Source organism: Sceloporus occidentalis, unplaced genomic scaffold, assembly GCF_023333645.1.
Source record: "Sceloporus occidentalis isolate IW3139 unplaced genomic scaffold, rSceOcc1.0.p SCAF_85, whole genome shotgun sequence".
NCBI lineage: Eukaryota > Metazoa > Chordata > Lepidosauria > Squamata > Phrynosomatidae > Sceloporus > Sceloporus occidentalis.
The window spans coordinates 1,967,236-1,988,611 of NW_028317065.1; the positions used below are offsets into that span (position 1 = coordinate 1,967,236).

Consider the following 21,376-nt stretch of genomic DNA (forward strand, 5'->3'; position numbering starts at 1 on the left):
AAGGAACCCAGACCCCTTTAAACATAGCTGGTCAGACTTGAAGTCCAACTTGTAATCCAGCCTGAGGGACATCCTCAACTTGCAACACCAACTTCATTCTTGGCTCTTGAGTTTCTGTCTTGTCACACAACAGAAGACCTGCACTGTTTATTTAGCTGCTCAGCAGTGTTGATGCTGTTGACTGGTTCTGAATTGAGCTACGGTAGTAAAACCACCTCTGGAACTTGAGTAGAGCTGTCCATCAGAAATCTAGCAATACATGTAACTGATGTAAGATGTTCTTGTTCTGTCCATCAGCTCAAAAGCTAAGCTGCATTTCAATGCATTGCAAGAACATGATGCGCTGTTACTCATACAACATGTTAAGCAGTGGTTTGCAGCAGTAGCACAATTGTAGATGGTTGTATGCAACACCCGTTTGTACAGTTTCCCCAACATAACCCCCCCCCCCCAAAAAAAACATATGTACTTGCGCAAATGTTATTTGGTTGTATGCCTATTAGACTGCTACCAACACTTGGGAACAAGTGACACGAGTACAAATGACGATGGCGAGAATTGGAGGGGGGGGGTGACCTGGCGTTGTTTGTGTTTGGATTTTTTTCTGATTCATTTTGGGGAGGTGTGTTATGTGTAGTATTTTTTTCTCTTCTGTAGTTTGTACGAAAAATGTAAAAACAAAATTGGGGGGGAAAAAAAGACAAACGCACTCTTGTCTCATGGTTTGTTTAATAGGATTACAGATGCCGGCATGTACAAAAACAATCTGAGTGAGTCTGGTTAGATGTTCCCTGGACACCGTGTTTTGCTTCAGTATCTGGTTTGGGCCTCTTCACAGTTTTAGTTCACAGGGCATAGGTTCCCCTGTTAGACCTTTCAACAGGTTATTCACGGTCAACACAGACATGGCGTTTCTGGTATCGTATGTGGCACTTCCAATATGCGGCAAAATCACTGAGGAAACAGGACAGCATGTCAGGCCGACAGTGTGGAGCCAGATCACATATCATCTTAAGACATCTGAGTCACCGTATATTCTCACAAAGGTTAACACATTACATATGCTGCAATCTTGAGTCAAGCCCCTCGCATTAACTCCATCTTAAATACTTAACTTGATCCATTATCTCTACCACTCAAACTGTAGGGGGTCGCATACCTGCATCAACATGCCCCCCCCCCCCCCATGTTACTTCATAATATTTCAGGAAAAGTCACGTATACAAGGCAGCGCATTGCTGTGATTCCCAAACACAGCAAAATCCGCAATAGCCTCCCATTAAAGTGAACATGAAAAAGACATACCGCAGTTTTTCAGGCTGAGCAGTGGGTGGGTTGGCGGAAGGGGCTCTGGCGTGGTAACATCCAGGCCGGCGGCTGCGATGTGCCCACTCGCCAAGGCATCATAGAGATCATCTTGGTTTACCACGGAACCTCTAAGAGGGCAGAAAAAAAGATCAGTTATGGATAGTGCAACCAGTTAGGATCCATTTTTATATTTTAAGTTTGGTTTTAACTTTATTATGTAAAGGAGCAATTATTTTGTCTCAACTGTTGGCCTTCAGATATACCAAAGTTGTTGTTGATACATTTAAACATTCTGAAAGAGTTGAAGTTGTAACTGGGCATAGTTTCACAAATACAAACATGCAGCGTGTGGAGATGGTCCTGCCAAAGTACCTTGTGTCCTATAAAACATAGGTTTGTAGTATATTAATATCATTATCCATGTACACGTGCTAGAGTGCAGGGTTGTTTTAGGGCAGAGATGTGCAAGAGAAAGAAGGAAAAGGAGAGTCTTGTGGAAAAACACTGTCCAAAGGTGGAATGAGAAGACTCCATAAGGTTAAACAAGAAAGGTAGGGCATCATTGTATATAAGACATGGCAGAGTAGACATCTCTAGAGAGTGGAGTTATCCTTTTACCCCAAGTGCTGGTAGGTTTCTGTGTAGATGTAAGTTTTTAGAGACTAATTTTGTCATAACATGGATGCTGGGAAATGGCTACAATTTGCCAGGCTTGGCCCTTCGTAAAGTATAGTTAAGTCAGTGAGATGAAACTTCACTGACCAACTCACGGTTTGGTGAGTAAAACCCAAAGCAGGCCTAGGCTGCTGAATATACATGTAATATGAATAATGACTTACCTACTAGTGTTAATGAAAATAGCAGTCTTTTTCATTCTTCCAAAGAACTCTTTGTTACAGAGCCCTTCTGTCTCAGGCGTTAAAGAACAAGTTACGATGACAAAGTCTGAATCCTCTGCAAGTTTCTCACAAGACACTAGGAGAAAGTATAGACTAAGGCATTGACTATTTTCCTTGCAGGTTCTATAAATTCACTATTGCGTAATACACCCTAAATCCCTCCAGATTGTAAACTCGTCTGAGCAGGGCCCTCCTCACCTGTTGTCTCTGTAAGTGACATGTGTCATGTTACATACTACTTGTTATGTCCTGTCTACCCATTGTACAGCGCTACAGAATTTGATGGCGCTATATAAAACAATAAATAATAATACTAATCATTAGGTATATGAACTCTGCGGTAGTCTGCCTTTCCCCTAGGTTTCCTCTACTTAAAACTTCTTCTAGATGCGGTAGAGGTTCATAGAGGGAGAGAGTGTATTCACCACAGCACATCTCAATGGCGAGTTCGCAGCTGGGCTTGGGTTAATTACTAAAACCATCCAAAAGGGAGGAGTGCAGGACTGCCTGGAGATGCTGATTTATGGCATGGGTCAGCTGCCAGATAAAATGCAAAATCATTCTCTAATTTAATTGAATCAGTGATGCAAATCAAGTTTTCAGCGCTGATCACTGAAATTTAACAAAAAACAAAGGATTTGACCTTCCCTTTACGTCGTATCTAAGCCTGGAACACGCTACACTTTACCACTTTAGAAAATCTTTACCATATTCCGCATGTATCTCCTCTGCTTTTTCAGGCCTGGGCTGGCGTCCAGTGTATAAAAACTTTTTAACACCAAATGGTACAAGCCGACGCGATATAGCTAATCCTACAATAAAAACCACAAAGGAATAAAGATATATATATATATATATATATAACAAATGCAGAGAATCCATCCCCGCTCAAAATGTGATGTCATACTAGTTGTTTAAATTGTATACAGCAAAATAATGTTACTATTGCATCACCTAAAATTGCAATAATTATAAGTAGTATATAAAATAGAGAGTTCCAAATGGATTTTGTATGAACATCGACTGATCACACACTGGGGTTTATGGTTGCTATGGCAATTACTTTGTACCACAATCACTTGCATAAACATCGATTTGTTCAGGGATAACAAACGTGTTTATTATACTATATGACCAAAAGTATGTGGACACCTGACCATCACACCTATATGAGCTTGTTGGGCATCCTATTCCAAAAACACATGGGCATTAATATAGAGACTTTGGAGTTATAATAGCCTCTACTTTTCTCTGAAGGCTTTTAACAAGATTTTGGAGTGTTTCTGTGGGAATATTTGTGCATTTTTGAGGTCATGAAAACCTTCCCTATGGCCCTTACTTTGTGCTCACTGGCACAAGTATACAATTGTTTAAAAATAGCCACAGACCATATCCCTCCTCAACCAATCTTTGCAGTAAGCGGCAATAATTCCAGTAGGTAATGTTTTCCTGGCATCCAACAAACCCACATTTGTTCATCAGACATCCAGATAGTGATGTGTGATTTCCATCGCTCCAGTGGCAGCGTGCTTTACACCACCCGAGCCAGTGCTTGGCATTGCGCATAGTGATTTTTGGCTTGGCCATGGAAACCCATTTCATGAAACTCCTGACCACCTTGCTTGTGCTGATGTTGCTTGCAGAGGCAGTTTTGGATTTTAACACGCCATGTGCTTTAGCACTTGGTGGCTCCCACTCTGTAAATACGTGATCTAATGCTTTGTGGCTGAGCGGTTGCTACTCTTAGACACTTTCTCTTCACAATAATCACACTGGCCCAGGGCAGATCTAACGCGGCAAACGGGGCAGAAGGTGGGGTCCTATGACAGTGCCACGTAACAACCCATTCTACTGCCAATGTTTGTCTATTGAGATGGCTGCCCATGTGCTTGATTTTACATACCTGTTAGCAGTGTGTGGCTGAAACACCTAAACCCATCAATAAGTAATGATTTCCACACATTTTAGGTCACATTGCATACAAGGACAACGGTTTCCATAGCATGGCTTGTCAAAGTCATTGAGCCCATAAGACATTTACTAACATCTCCATCACAATGGCGTTACTGCTTACCCCTGAATGTACACATTAGTCTAAGGAAAGTAGGCTACAAATTACAATAAAGTAAAAGGAAAACAAAACAAAAAAGTGTATGTAAACATTGAGTCTCGCTTTTGAAAGCATTTATAATGTTCGCTATTACTTTTTAAGTACTTATTCATACTGCTTTATATCTGGTAACAAGGAACTTCATTAGCCGACTAGCCTGATGTGCTATCACTAATTTCAAGAACCAGGGAACTTAAAAATACAAGTGAAAACCCTGTATGGAACCATTAGTTTAAGGAGTTGATGAAATGGGCAACTTCTCAAACTGTACATTTAAACACGTACATTGTCCTTAAGTGTCATTAGCACACCACCGCCACACTCCTCACATAACCTTACAGACATCATTTACCGATTCTGCCGAGACCAATAACTCCCACCGTGCTGTTAGATAGTCCGTAGCCACACATCCACATGGGAGCCCAAGTCTTCCATCCTCCACTGTAAAGATTAAAAAGCAGAACCAGCAATGATGATGTTTGGTAAGATAAAGATCCAGTGATCTTTAATGAACAATTTCTTTAATGGGGGAGAAAAAAAATAAAACATTTCGCCGTTCTCACTAGTTTTGCAGAAAGGAGAGAATGGCTATATGGAATCACAAACATGGAAACTGTGTATAATAACCTGAAGTAATGGCATGCTGCAAGCTGTTCATTTTAGATCAAGAGAAGCCTCCACAGTGCATAAGGGATGTACACAAGCGATCCATGCTTACATTGGCATTCGAAATGTAAAACATGGCATGTTACTGTGTGGAGCAACAAAGCGGCTACTTGCCTGGGGTGCTAGCTATTTGGTCATGGACCAGTCTTGATGGCATATAAAGTATAAGTTTTACAAAGGAGTCAAAACTTTGTTGAAATAGGAATGTAAAAAAATAATCCTTACTTTTTAACTTCTTCCATAGCTTCTGGGATCCGGCGGCAGGTAGCCAGCAGCAATGCCACACTAAGTTCTGCTGTGGCATTTGTCAGAACATCAGGTGTGTAGCCAACTCTGATTCCTCTGTACAAGACCCAACTCATATTAATGAAAGTGCTACAAGAACACCACAAATGACATGTACAATTCAGCTTTTATGAAATTAACAAAATAAAGCTGAGTTTGTCCTACACATAAAACATCACGAGCAGTGGTGACTCTAGAAACAATATATAAGGGGGGGCACACAAGATCCCCCAGTCAAACTGGTGGGGCATTAATAGTTTCCACCATTAAATCATACCACTGAAAACACACACACACATATATTGGCTATTATATATATATATATATATATATTGGCTATATATTATATAGCCAAAAGTAATGTGCTATAAGTAATGTGCTATGGACTGATACTTTTGTTATTGGCCAATACAATACTTGATCATTCAACATGGGAAGCCTGAAGCCACAATTTAGTAAGACTAATCCTTGAAATCCTTTAAACACCACAATACCTTAACTTTTGCACTAAATGATTTCAGGGCCTAATATTAGATCCTGCTGCTGAGATTATATATATATATATATATATATATATATATATATATATATTTTAGCCCCTGCTGCCCATATATATTATTAGCCCCAGTTGCCGATATATATATATTTACATTAGTCCCTGCTGCCGATATAGATATAAATATATATAAATATTAGACCCTGTTGCCGATAGCAGGTATAGATCAACACATTAACACACAAACCCAGCTTTGCATGTATAGATCAATTGAAATTCAATTGTGATCTCAGCACTGAAGGTATATATCAAATAAACAGAATCAGACATACAAATCCTGTATTTGCAGGTATACAATAATAATATATGAAATGTAGCATTGCATGTATAGATCAAATAAATACATGGAAACAGCATTGCAGGTATTAATCAACTGAACAAGACATACAAACCCTGTATTTGCAGGTATACATAAATAATGTATGGAAACATAGCATAGCAGATATGGATATACAGAAGAACACACAAACCCAGCTTTGCAGGTACAGATCAATTGGAACTCGCATAAAAACACGGCATTAAATGTATAGTTAAAACCCCCTAAATTACAGGGATAGATCACAGGTTGCACACCCCAAAGTCAGCCCTGGCATCCACACTGCCCACATAGAACCTGGTCAGCACCCAGATAACACACATAAGATTTGCCATCTTTGTCCCATATACACCCTGCCTGTGCCATCTTGGTCCCCAAGGCTCAAACATCCTGCTAGTGCCATCTTTGCCCTTCCACAATTATACATCTATGATACACACAATCACATTAACTCATGCTCTCCCTCATTCAGACAATTCATCCATTTTAAGAAACTACACCCATTGGAGCTTCAAATGAGGGGCTACATGTATTTCTAGGACAAAAGTTGAGTGCACAAATAATAGAATATGTCGCTTTGGCTTGAAAATATGTTTTTTCTAACCATAGCGAGATGTTCATTTGTGTCTTGCGCACTCCAGGTTTGTACTAGAAACACATGCAGCCCCTCATTTGATGCGCCAAGGGGTGTCATTTTTGCAAATGTGTACTTTTTGTGCCATAATTTAACTTCCTACGTGAGCAGTAATGCCACGTCAAGGCTTCAACCCTAATTACTGATCATTCACACGCCTTTCATATCTCCATTCACTCGCAGAAGCACACACCATACTTTCCATACATTCACTCAGACGCACACACCATTCTTTCCCCTTACAATCCCAAAGAAATGATGGTAAAGGGAGAAAAAAAAATAAAAAAAAAAAAAAATAAAAATCACTTTTACAGCAAAAATAAGTTTTGCAGTAAAAATGCAAGGGGCTCCAGGGATGAGATGGTTACTCACGTACCGCACAGGCTAAATGGCTGATTTTAATAATATTTGCAGTTCATCAGGATTTCAAAAATTGCCTCCCTCTACCGTTGGCTAAATTTAACCCCATGATCAAAGGCATCATAGGATTAAAAATTAGTATCGGCCATTTTTAAAAAGGGAATGTGACTTTTTATAGCTATATGATTGCTGTGGTAACATTGGCTACCACAGTGATCATTTTTATTTTTTTAACTTAATATTTTTTATTCTTTTTTAACAATCTATATATGAGGCGATTACCTTTCCAACGGTATATGTTGGGGGTATGTAGCTGCTTAGATGCCTGAGATACAGGCATCTAAGCAGCATGCCCCCATACCTCTTTAACTGACAATTGTCAGTTGTTAATAAAGTTGCGCGGTGACGTCATCGCGTCATTGCGCGAGACGTCATTGGGCGGATCGGGTGGCCCCGGTGATGCCCTTCAGTTTGAGGGGCAGATCGTCGGGGTAGGTGGTGATGGAGGTCCACAGACCTCCATCAAGGTAGGGTAGTGCTAGTGACGGCAAGGTGCCGTCGTTAGCACCTGACTGGGACTGTCCTGGGTGGTTACAAATTCGGCGGGGGGGCAATTGCCCCCCCCTTGCCCCCCTGTAGCGACGCCACTGATCATGAGCCACGGATACGTTTGCAATACATCTCACTTTAACCACTTCTTGTGGGCGTAGAAGTGTTTCGACTTATGGTTTAGTGTAGATATCAGGTCCAGGTTTCCAGGCACTCATCTAACTAGAAGCCACTTCCGCCCACTTTTCTAAAATTCACATTTCAGCCATTGACGGAAGATATTACGAGGCAAGATTGCTCAGTTTTCTTTTTAGGTGGATAGGTGACTAGACTGTATAAGAGCTACTGTTTTCAACTAGTGTAAAGTTATCGCATAAAGAAAAGACCTCAAACATGGAAAACTTTATACAAAGAATACATATAGAGCAGACTAAGAGAGTAAGACAAATATATAACATGCTATCGGTAAGTGTGTGATATGTTATATGCAATGTACATACCGCTTTTTAATTTCATCCAAAGCTAAATGGTCAAAGCCAACAGAGAGGGTACTGATGATTTTGAGATTAGGACCTGGCAAAGCATTAAACAAATAGTAATCAAATATTACAACAATGTTCTTCTGGTCTGATTTTAAGTATATTTGTAATACTAATCTGAATTAGGAAATATGAACAAAAAATACAATAAATATATATAATATTTTAACAATAATAATAATAATAGCGACCGCTGACATTGATATAGTTATTTTAGAAAACAGTATCAAAACCCTTTCAATTTACGGCTATACCATTCATTTGCATACATTTTATATTACACCTCTGGAGTAGTCAAACCACAAGTATCCCAATCCCGTAACTTTGTATATATGTATGTGCTACCACCAGAAAATGGCTATGACCACAGTAGTGGCCACCAGAACATGAGTTTGGCTGCAATCGTGGCCAAAGAAAGATATTCTGATTTACCAGGATTCTACAAACTAATGCCATGATAGGATCACCCCCACCCCCTGCAGTGGTTTCAGGCCATCCTTACCAGCAGTGTCCAAAACCTCCTTATCAATTTTGTCGGACAAGAGACAGAGAAGACCATGGGCTCCTGCAACCCTTTTAAGCAACTCTGCCCTTGGTATAGGCTCATCTGAATGCCACTGATCGACATTGCAGCTAAAGACAAAAAACTAAGATTTAGCGTATGTTCCTTGAGAATAATACCATACGTTAGATTAAAACCTGCTTATTCAGATGACTCTTCAAATACATGGACAACATTCCCAAGGAGCACATGCAATATTCCATGCTTTATGACAGATACAGATCAAGAGCAGTAAAGAAACAGCATGACATTATGGAACAGCGTGTCATCAACTTTTCATCTTCATCACAATAGAATAAAACTAAACTAACAAATAGAAACTCCTGGCCCCCCAATTCTCCCTCTCCCAAACCGGTATCTCTTCAAACAGCAGAGTCCACAGCAGAAACCCAAAAGAAATCCGCCATTGATGCCGTAGTCCACTTCTCTATCATCTAGAATTACCCAGGCAATGTTATTGGAGGTTTGCCCATCAACACGTGAGTGCAATACCAGGCTGTCAGTTCAAAAGTCCTTTTTATAGTCAATTGTGTGTCAGTGTCTAAATGTCTCAATGTAAGCCTTCCAGGATTTTAAATGTTTGCGGTTTCTTTATTTTTTATCTAGTGACATGTCTAGCCAGTCCATATGAAATAAATAATAAAGTTTAGTATTAAAAAGGCCCAATGTCAAAGGAGTGTCATGTATGGAGTATAGTTTTTCTTGCTGCTGCTAAAATATGTGTAAGTTTACTACGGATAGGGAAAAGACCAAGGGTGGCTGCCATAATAGACGTTTAATAATACATTTTAACCAGACCAGGGCCGGCCCGACAATGGAGCCGAGTGGGGCAACCGCTCCAGGCGGCACTTTTGAAGAGAGAAAGGGGCGCCGAGTGGTTTTCGCTTACCAAGCTGTCACTACCCGCTCGGCGCCCCTCTCTCTCTCCTTTGCGGCGAGTCTCCCTGTTCGGTCTCGGTGCCGGCTTGTAATGCTGAGTGCCGGAAGGGGGGGGCGGCATTTTAAAATTCGCCCCAGGCGGCATTTTGCCTTGGGCCGGCCCTGAACCAGACAGGCAAGATACTTCTTACATGAGGCATATTTACTAACAGACCATAAATCAGATGTAAAGATTGTTCAACATTGATGTTTTTTTCCAGTAGTTGTATTAAGAACCTTGGGTGTGTAAAGTAACAGAATATACACTAGTGGATTAATTAAAGGAATTATAATGGGTGAAACTGTCAGGCCTGTAGTGTCACACACCTTAATGGTCCAATATAATGAATGAAGAAGACTAGTCACTGACACAGAGGAGCAAAATGAGATATGTGCCATCAGAGGCATAACAATGCATGCTACTTTGTACCTGGCCACACAGTAACCGTACCGGATAATTCATGTCAGGGTACTAAAACATTTTTCATGTGGTCAAAGGTCATATAATGAATCGATGTAGCAGCGTACAAGGCTTTCACACGATATTCTTACTGCCACTCAGCTCCAGCGCTAGTAAGGCTTTGTACTTCAAGCGGCCAATCAGTCGCAAGAAATAATCGGTCCATGGAGGAGCTGGAAAGCTGCAGCAACTGCTAGGTCATGTAAGTCATATATATATATATATATATACACATACACACACACACTGGCCACTTTATGAGGTACACCTTGCTAGTACCGGGTTGGATCACTTTTTGCCTTCATTCTTCGTGGCATACTTTCTACAAGGTGCTGGAAACATTCCTCAGATATTTTGATCCATATGGACATGATGGTATCACGCAGTTGCTGCAGATTTGTCGGCTGCACATCCATGATGCGAATCTCCCTGTCAGGATTCCACCCTGTCAGCCAGGAATCTGTATTTATTTTGTAGGTGTCATATCGGCGCCAGCCTCTAGAGGCCGCCTGTTTGTACACAGTACCGTGTAGGCTAACGAACTGACCAGCTGCATCTGCTTACCTGGGTGTAACCCTACCCCTTAAGTTGCTGCTGACGCCTGCATTCGGGGGCCTTTGCATTGCAATTTAGCAGCCTATTGCTGTAGCTGTGTACCAGGTCCTGAATCGTTCCTGGCATCCTGCTTCTGATCCGGCTTGATTTTGGCCACTCTCCTGCATACCGTATCTGGCTTTTCTGAGCCCAGCTACACATAGCGGGTCCCTGCCAGTTCAGCTACATGGAGTGGCTTCCAAGTTCATTTCGCCTGTTTGTATCATCCTTCTAGTTATAATGCATCATGGGGTACAAACTGAGCCTCTGGTATCCCCTGCAACTGGGCTCTTACCTGACCTGCTTACCCGAGTCCTGACACTCCTGTTAAACCACATCCCAAAGCTGTCGTGTTTAAACGATGCTCAATTGCAACATTACACAACCACCACCAGCCTGAACCATTAATACCTCTGACATCAACAAGGCATTTTCGTCCACACAACTGCCACTCACTGAATATTTTCTCTTTTTCGGACCATTCTCTGTAAACCCTAGAGATGGTTGTGAGTGAAAATCCCAGTAGATCAGCAGTTTCTGAAATACTCAGACCAGCCCATCTAGCACCGAAAACCATGCCACCTTCAAAGTCACTTAAATCCCCTTTCTTCCCCATTCTGATGCTCGGTTTGAACTTCAGCAAGTTGTCTTGACCCCATCTACATGCATTGAGTTGCTATTTGTGTTAACAAGCAATTTAACAGGTGTACCCAATAAAGTGGCCACTTTATTACGTGCTGAAAACATGGCCATTTACCGTCTCTCAAGGGCTGGGACTGCCTACTTACATTTAGGAGACTAATCTTTTCAACGATAATCTGGAATAGGATAACAGTCCACTCCAGTGGTATACTCACAGAAAGTCAGCTCCAGATCATATGAATTACAACTAAAAGTCATAGACAGCATATGCCTTGCATGAGATCGCATAGCACGGCAGTAAATACATTCTATTTGCATATAGATCAGGATCACATTACATAGTAATTGCCTGCTCTACTACTAGTGTAATGCAGTTTAATACAAAATAATTAAAAGTACCGGTATGTTTCTTTTAGCTGTCTATGGAAGGCTGAAGAGCATATGCACTTAACATAAAATCTACCACTTACATTTCAGCCTGTGACAAGAGCTTCTGCCCTTCAGGGGGAATCCTTCTGGTCACAAACACCTTCATCAGCTTGTGCACTGCTCTCATTACCTGGCCTTGATCTGACTTGCTTCAGCTGACAAGGAAGCAGTAGGAGGCTATAGGGGAGGAGCTGAATTAAGCAAGAAGCTTTCTATATATACATATGTATGTATCGACAGCGCCATCTAGTGTTCATTCGATGCCTTGCCACACAGTGTTGCTGTCTTAACAAGGCTGCTGTCTTAAAAGGTGATGATTTTTGTGATGTAGCCCCTTATAAATAGTATAATTAAAAGCTATTCCCCATAGCTTTCCAGAAAGACCCAAGTTGTGGAATCAGACAGCATCCACCAGTGTCTACTCCTATTTACTCTTTATTTCAACAATCACATTGGAAAGAACATTGTATGCCATAATAATACACAGGATGACAAATATTACTGTGCGGCGGCCAATGACGTCTCATGATGAATTCAGGTTTTGAAGAATCAAGCCGCCTTCTCTAGCTATTCCAAGACTATCGGATGGATTATCAGAGAGGGACCTCCTTTGGCATTACATCTCCTTTCAGACCAGCCAGCAGGTTATTAGCTGCGAGGGCAGCCATTGCATTTCTTGTTTCAACAGTGGCGCTTGCAATGTGAGGAAGAATGACTGAGAAGCAAAACAGTAGAGTCAGCTGTGTGGTATATTGGTTAGTTGGTATGCATCGGTCCCTCTTCAGTGGCAACTACATGATTTCATGGGCTCCAAGAAAAACATTTTAGGAGCCTAACTTTAAAAGTCATTAGCTAGTCTCAAATTAAACACACACACTCTCTCTCTCTCTGTATATATAAACACACGCAGTGCACCAGCAAGCCACTGACTGCTCAAAAGGATTGCTGCTCATTTTCTTCTACAAACATGGCAGTTTTTTTGGTACACTGTCACAGCACAATTCACGCTGGGATTGCAAAGCTCCAGAGTATCACGCACATGAACTTCATGTTTAAGGGGGCAGGAAGGGAACTACAAACAAATTCAGGGTGCATCATGCAAAACAAGTTCTCGTTCCCACAAAACTAGATGAAAGTTACTCAGCTTACTGAGTAAGCACATAAGATATTACTGATCAGATGAGGCAGTATAAAAATAAATCTTTAAGCCATGGAAGCTACTTCAGTCGTTGTGCTGCATAATGCACATACATACACACATACACAGATATGCTTAATAAGCATAACCACATATATACAGAGATAAACACACATAAACACACACACCTATATACATGCTGACTGCCATAAAGACAGATCCTCGCTCCTACCTGCAGAGTATCTCTGTTCCTGTAGCTGCAGGTGGCTGGGGGATCCTGACACATTAACTCTGACCCTTACCTTTCCCTTACAACCATAAAACCATGCAACAAGTGACTACGGAAAGAGCTTCTTACTGGCAGATCCAGTCACATAACAGAAAATAGGAATCAGGCCCTGCCATCACTGCTGCCCATAATGAAGTCTGTCTGCGTCTCTGCAAATATCCCTGCTGCACCACGTGGGCCCCCAACCTAATCTCCCACAAACACCCAGCATGAAAAGCAGAAACTGCATTGCAGCATGCAAGCAGCAAGTGGGGGCACCTTACCACCAGGGGCCCCGGGGCAATTGCCCCATTTGTCCCACTGTTAATTGAACCCTGCTCAGTTTTGTCTTACCTGCCATGACAAGTTGGGGCTTGGAGAACAGATTTAAGTTATTTTCCTTTGTTTTTTTTGTTTTTTCATTAGTGTATCTCAAATTAAATGTGATCATCACAGAAATGTAAGTAAAAAAAAGAATGTGTATAAAATGAGCACTAATAGCCAAACACTCAGTACTTTGTGTAGTATTGTGCTCTAGGTTTATGAGAAAACTTACCACAGTTTTTTAATTTGAAAAGTGGATGATCTGTAGGAAGCGGCTCTGGAACCGTAACATCCAGTCCAGCCGCAGCAATCTGTCCGTTCGCCAAGGCATCATAGAGATCATCCTGGTTTACAACACCCCCCCCTGTAGAATGCAATGTGAGCATTACTTATGAGGCTCCGGTGGGATATCTGTGTACTCAGAGTGAAGGAACTTGGTTTAATCTTTGTTATTCGTCTGTCTTTTGTAGAGACAGATTTGTGGTGGTGGTGGTGAGACAACTGAACCCTGGCTTGACAGCGGTAGAAATTGTATGAACAGAAAGTGATAGCGACTGTCACGGAAGCCCCCGTGCCATGGGCTCCTGGAGGGGACTGAGCCTCCTTCCTACAGACTATGGGCCCTGGTAAGGAGTGCCACGTTATCCAAATCATAAGAGACTCTAAACACTAGTCTTGCCTGGTCATTTGGGTACCGGATAGGGATATCCCTTTACTTTGCTTGGGGATATTTCCTACGGATTGCAGGGAATTATTGTCCTGAATGGAGAAGTCGCTCTTGGCGGAGAGGAACAACCTGAGGTCCCTGGGCGGTCCGTCACAGCGACCAAAGGGAGAATTCACCACCACATCCCAGTTTTAACTCCAAACAACATTTTCACCTCTGATTTTGGAATTTAAACATACACGGGATAGGCATATGGCTAGTCTAAGACAGTTTAAAGAAGAAAGCATATTAAAGTACTCGGTTACCTCACCTGCTAGTGTTAATAAACACAGCGTTCTTTTTCATTTTGGAAAATAACTGTTTGTTGCAGATTCCGTGTGTATCTGGGTTAGAGCGCAGCATACAGTAATGAAATCAGATTGCTTAGCCAGTTCATCCAGGGATACTATAAAAAAAAAGCCAAAATGTAATGTTTGTGTCTAATGGCAGACAGTTCCTCAGGTTAAACTCATAGCTATATTGTTAAGAGTCTGGTACAGTATAATAAACCCTTAGGAAGGAAAGGCGCAGAATAAAACGAGGGTTAGCAGGGGAAGACCGAATGATAGTGAAAGAAGAAAGAGAGCAAGAAAAAAAGTATACGTCATTTTAGCAACGGGCAAGTACGTTAGTTTATTTATTCTTTATCTTACCAAATTCTGCAGATATTTTTGTAGCCAGTTCTTCTCTTGGCGCAATATCATTGTAGATAAATCTTTTCACTCCAAAAGATTTCAACCGTTTGGCGATGGCTTCACCTATAACCGAAAAAACATCACTACACCTCGAAACTAATTTGATGAGACATCTCTCATTGGTGCTTTTAAGAGAAAGTATAAAGACTAAAAAGTAAAATTGCATTTGTAAAATCATGATCCCGGTACTCACCGATTCTTCCCAAACCAAGAATTCCAACAGTGCTCCCAGTCATTCCACTTCCACACATCCAGAGGGGTTTCCATGTGCCCCCTCCACCACTAGGAAGCATATCATGGATCAAGACAGGTTTGCATAGTTTCTCAGAAGAACTCCGTGACCTTAAACATGGTACTGTCATGGCATGCTACAAGTCAGTATGGGCAGCTCCCTTTCCTTTTCCACCATGACTGTGTCCCTGTGCACAATGCAAGGTCCATAAAGACATGGTGTGGAGGAACATGAGTGGCCTGCACAGATCCCTGACCTTATCCTCATTGAACACCTTTCGGGTGAATTAAAATGTGGATTAAGAGCCAGGTCTTCTAGTCCAACATCATTGCCTGACCTCACAAATGCTTTTGCTGAATGGGCACAAATTCCCATAGACACACCCCAAGATCTTGTTGAAAGAATTCTCAGTTGAGTGGAAGCTGTTATAGCCACAAGCAGCTGGTGGGGGTCTCAATATTATTGCCCATGGTTTTGGAATAAAATGTCTAACAAGCTCATAAAGGTGTGATCTGCCAATGAATAGTCCAACATCATCACAATATGTATAGACTAGAATGAATAGTAGGAAAAATAAAAGTCTTAAACTGGTCAACTGCCTCCATATAATCAGTATGTGTGTCATACTTTTTTGCTTCATCCACAGCCTCAATAAGTCGTCGAGACGTTGCCAGCAAAAGTGCTACTGTCAGCTCAGCCACAGCTTCAGTAAGTACATCTGGGGTAAATCCAACCCGGATACCTCTGAGAAAAACATAGAAATATATGTTATCTCTTGATTTGAATTAATTATTACAATATATACACAGAGCAATAACAGCTACCAACCTGCAGCTTAATGCATATCACATACATGTGTTCAACTAAAAGTTGTGACACTGTTCAGGAGCCATATTTCCAATGGGTTGACTGCCATGTAAAGCTGCACAATAGTTATTGCTTTTTTAAACATCTTTTTATTGAAATCTTGTATTACATGGTATGTATGTAATAGTAATGCCAACCTTGTATTACATAACAAACATATGCAGCATACATTGCTTACAGAACTAACGTATCAATTCTAGTCTTGTCATCTGACATTCTCCATGCCCCTCTGAAATAATTTCAGAAATGAAAAGTTATATTTAAATAAATACAGATTTTTTTTCTAAATAAAGAAACATGCAGCTAAGTGTTTATGAACTACAACTCCCCGTGACCCCTTCAATGTGGGTATGAAAAAAAGGTGTCATTCTAATATAAATGTGTATTTTCTTGATAAGTTGTGATTCTTTAGTATTCTTCTTTACTGAAAGTCTGATAGATGACTCTGGGTTTAGGATGCCAGGAGAAACCCTAGCTACAGGAATGAATAGCACTTTACTATTTGGTGGAGGAGGGATAAAGATCTGGGGCTGTTTTTCCTGATTTGGCTAGGCCGCTTAGTCCAGTGAACGGTAATGCATAGCACAGATACATTTTAGACAACTTTATGCTTCCAAATTTGCGGCATCAGTTTGAGGAAGGCCTTTTCCTGTTCCAGCATGACTGTGCCCCTATGCAGAAAAGCAGGGTCCATGAAGATATGGTTTGACGTGTTTGGTGTGGAGTAACGTGAGTGGCCTGCACAGAGCCCTGACCCATTTAACACCTTTGGAATCCATCGTAAAGCCAATGCAAGCAGGCCTCCTTGTCCTACGTTAGTGCTTGACCTCACGAATGCTCTTTTGGCTAAATGGGCACAAATACCCGCAGACACACTCCAAAATCTTGCAGAAAACCCTTCCCAGAAGAGTGAACTCTTCATTAATGCCCAACAAGCTCATAGAAGTGTGATGGTGTCCGCATATTTTGGTCATATAGTATATTATACTAAATAATCATTAGCACATACACAGATAAAACCCATTCCTGAAATGTCCTGCAGTGGCAGATTGAATGCCGTAGCCGGAAGTGGCTGGCAGTCATTTTTACATAGTTTGGCAGCTGCTGGCCTTAAAGTGCCAGGGACATCTACTCATCACCAGTCTGGGTCTGCATTCGATAAATAGCCATGGTACACTGTTTGTAATCCCAAACGACAGGGGGGGACTGGCCTCCCAGGGACGCCAGACAATTTCCTGCCCTTTGGCTAGTCTGGAAGCTGGCCGCTAACAGTGATCTATGGCTGGCTGCTGGGGTCATGTAACATAACATGACCCGTGACCTCTCGGGTCTAGAGCAGAAGCATCTTCAGCAGGGATGAGATTATTTAGCCCCTTTGATGTGGTGTGGGAAACCAAGACTATGTGAATGTAACCTGTTCAATGCTGCAAAACATCCATCACACATTAATCAATATAACAATTTACTTCTGAGTGGTCAGTGTGTTTACAATACATCAGTGTTGCAAAGCATAGTCAGTATGAGTGCTGTTTAATGAAGGTCTGGTTATTATACTGAACATAAAAATATATGGCTGCACAATTATGGTACTAACACTGGTCTGGTGTTCAATTATTTCGGGGGTGGTTGTGTAAGCACAATATTTTTTGCCCTTTGAAGTCCACTCAAGACTAGCATGCATTGTAATTCTAAAAAAAAGGAGCCATCACACAAAATACACAGAAGTGACCAAAAGACAACATCATAAAGAATGAGTACAGATGACTTCAGATATTTTTCTGCATCTTATTTACTGCCTTTTTCGTCTTGTTTGGTCACATGCATACCTGGAAACGCTCCGGTCTCAAGGTTCTAAAAGTACCATTGAGACAATTGTTAAATCAACATGATAATTACCTTTTTTTTAATTCTTCTAGCGATAAATGATCATATCCCACAGACATGGTGCTCACCACTTTAAGGCTGGGACCTATTAGATAGATGTTATAGCAGGAATATGATTATAAAAAAAATAAAAAACACTTCACTGAAGTATAATAGATATATAATAGTTCTCATTTACTAACAGAAATCATGTTTATTTTAAATATATTTCTAATAATAGATAAAGATAGATAATGATACGTATGTCCTTGTTTTCGCTAAAACCACTGATCCAGTCTGTTGTATGCACTTGCAAATGGCCCATTGAAATCAGCACCCATGAACTAAAAGGGTCTACATAAAAATCTCATGCAGGAGGCTCTTCAAAATGGCTTGCTTCTGTGTTTATTTGTATTGTCTGTCTCTCCCCCAAAGAATATGGGTAAATCAATAAAATATGACATTGAAAATCTACAATTTAACTAAATACCTGCAGCATCCAGCACCTCTTTGTCAACCTTCTCCGTCAAAAGACAGTACAATCCCTGAATCCCAACAACCTTCTTGAGTAGTTCAGAACGTGGAATCGGGTCATCAGAATCCCACTGCTCCATCACACAGCTAATGTGGAAAGAAATCAAATCATGAAAAGATTCCTTAGTGTTTGAAAATATGACAAATTATAACGGCAGGGCTGGCATTAGGGTTTCTCGCAATCTCCAGGTCCCCCTTATGCATCCACATAAGAAAGAAACTCAGCGCCCCTCACCAGCTCAGCTATTAAGGCAACTGCTTAGTTTGCCTATGTGGTAAGGCTGGCCAACTACAGTTAAAAAGAAAGTACACCCTCTTTGGATTCTTTTTTTTTTACATATAAGGACATTATAACAATCATCTGATTCTTAGCATGTCTAAAAATTAGTTAAATACAACCTCAGATGAACAAGACATGAAATATTACACAATGTTCATGATTTATTCAACAAAAATAAAGCCAAAATTGAGAAGCTGGCTCCTCATTTTTTTTTACAAAAAACCCTGGGCATATTAAGTGTCTTATGGGGGCTTTAAGAGAGTTAACAACCAGTACGCAAAAAAAACAAAGAGTTTCAAATTTTTTCACAAACCAACATATTAAAAGGCAATCTTTCTAAAACAATGACAAACAAAAAAATTTATTTTCACAAAGGTACTCGCCTCCCAGACTGCTTCAGAATGCTCAAGCCATCGGGTGGAATTCTTCTGGTTATATAAACCTTTGGTAGATGCTTCCCTGAAGCCTTCATGGCTTGAAGCTTACAGCAGATGTGCAACTTTTGGCAAAATGGCTTAGACAGAACTTTGATAGGACAGAAACTCCACATAGCCAACTGGATAATATTAACACATTTTCCAAAAGGACTTTGGACCGTACATGTGTCAGATGAGCGAGTTTGGTTATTTGTGCAAACAGTCAAGGTGGGAGGACATCAAAATTACATTTCCCTTTTTTAGCCAATGAATAAGCTATAAATTCCTCCTACACCCATGACCTTCTTTCACTGTAGGTAGATGATTAATCAGTCCCTGTACACAAGTTATTTTTTCCCCAAATTTGTTCAGCACAAACATTGCTCTCTAAATAGTCAAACTGAGCTAAATGGATTAATGGAGTTAATATAAATCCATAACATAGAGCTGTTGATGCCATACTCCCAAACATATTTACGATTCCCGTGAAAAATAGCTCTAAAAAAACTACTTAAAGAAAAAAAAATCTTATACTTAAAATTGGAAGCCTACTTTTTCCCTGAAATGTTTAGACCCATAAACATAAAGATCAAGTGGGTCTATACATTGCCACTATTGCAACTAATGGAATGTTCATTCTCTTTTGGCCATTTTCCCCACATTTGTTCTTTAAACATACTATATTATGTGTGTATGAATACATAAGCCTTTAAATTATGCTCATAATATGTGCACTCAATATCTTTTGATCTAACACTCCAAGCTATACATGTTAAGATCCCTTAGTCTTTCCTAATGTTTTTATCCTGTAAACCATTCACAATTCTAGTAGCTCTTCTCTGGACTCATCCCACAATGTTCCTTTAAATTCTTGTGGTGTCTTTGCCACTTTTTTCCCACCCCACATAATATGCTTAGCGCCAGGCAGCTAACGGGCTACCACGAACATTGTCTAACAAGAGTCTAACAAGATCCCTTGTGCACACGCATGATTTCCTGCTGTTGATGTGATTCTTTCAAGTGGAAACAAACTTTTGCTGTCTATATAAACAGAGGTGAGTATAGATTTTATACTACAAATCTGTGTTTAGGGGGGTATATTGGTACAATTTCATTTCTCCTACCATAACTTTGTCTGAGGCTGTATCAGAGTTTAAAAGGCATATTTATTTCAGCAACAGGCCAGCTGCTCTTTGCCCCTTTAACACTGGTATTGTGATCAGTGGATTGCTACACTCTGGAGCAATAGTTGTGGGGTCACTTTGATTGTAAGATATGGTATAACCACCAGGGCTGGTCTTAGTACCAAGTATGCCATGCAACTGCCAGGGACTCCTGATCTGGGGGGTATTGGGCAAGACTGAACCTGGAGAGCCATGGAATAAAGAGGTGAGCTCCAGTCCCCAGACTTTTATCACATGTTGCTCATGTGCATTGTCCCAGGAGGAAAGTGCTTGGGAAGGGTCACCTAACATCACGTAAATCACAGTCCCCACTGCCTGTGAAGGGGCATTGGAGAAGAAGCAGCTGAAAGTTAAGTCTGTGTCTATTAAATGTGTTGTGGAGTGTAAAGACAATGTGACAAATAATCAGACTTTCCAAACTTTGTAATCGAAGAAAGTTTTCCCAAAAGGTCTTTTTCAAATAAAGTCCAACGCAGGCACTTTATACATAAAGAAAAATAAAGAAAAAAGTATAATATGTAAATCTTGAGATACTGATTTATTGATTTATAGTGATCTGATTACCTCCGAGGGAGATACGGTGTGTGGTTGAAACTCTTAACACTAAGAGCTTATTAAAAGACTTGAAGCTCCAGAATGACCATGCTCTCTATAGTTCTCTCGTTAAGTCCATATGATCATTTACAATATGACTAATCATCAAAGTAGATTGATGACAACTTGTGTGAGTAGCAAACCATGTGGCTGTGGCCATAGCTTTGCTTTTAAGTAAAGCACATTTCAACCTATACATAAAAAAGAGGGTGCAACGTAGAGAGAATTCCCAGTTGGGGTTCCATCTGGTCTAGGGCCAGCCCTGAACAGGGCTTTCTATATTACTTAAGAATGTGAATTACGTGCAGTGGGGAAAAAAACGTGGAATCTCCAATGTAAGATAAAAAAACTTTACTTATTATCGAATAAATATTTTTCTACTTAGCTTCCGGCTTTCTGTCTTCTACATATACTGCCTTGAGGGAGTTCATATCCAAGAGGAACACAG

At 40.6% G+C, this 21,376-nt stretch overlaps 1 protein-coding gene and 1 pseudogene across 1 annotated transcript; both read right to left on the reverse strand.

Annotated features, from left to right (window-relative positions):
- Positions 1–832: 832 nt before the first annotated feature.
- On the reverse strand, positions 833–11,954 carry LOC149285066 (glyoxylate reductase/hydroxypyruvate reductase-like). The gene is made up of 9 exons (XM_089495868.1): positions 11,869–11,954; positions 8,725–8,855; positions 8,184–8,256; positions 5,209–5,325; positions 4,670–4,758; positions 2,915–3,019; positions 2,148–2,283; positions 1,306–1,436; positions 833–954 (listed from the first exon to the last, which is right to left on the reverse strand). Exons 1-9 carry the CDS (start codon positions 11,952–11,954, stop codon positions 833–835), a joined length of 990 nt encoding a protein of 329 aa, XP_089351994.1.
- Positions 11,955–12,420: 466 nt separating this feature from the next.
- Positions 12,421–19,230, reverse strand: LOC149285067 (glyoxylate reductase/hydroxypyruvate reductase-like; annotated as a pseudogene).
- Between the last annotated feature and the right edge of the window lie 2,146 nt (positions 19,231–21,376).

Bases quoted from the DNA above. Each gene is read 5' to 3' on its own strand.
- LOC149285066 (XM_089495868.1), bottom strand. From the start codon at position 11,954: ATGAGAGCAGTGCACAAGCTGATGAAGGTGTTTGTGACCAGAAGGATT. The intron at 8,856-11,868 runs GTAAGTGGTAGA...TTTTGTCTTTAG, and splicing joins CTCTTGTCACAGGCTGAAAT to CTGCAATGTCGATCAGTGGC. The intron at 955-1,305 runs GTATGTCTTTTT...CTGTTTCCTCAG, and splicing joins GCTCAGCCTGAAAAACTGCG to TGATTTTGCCGCATATTGGA.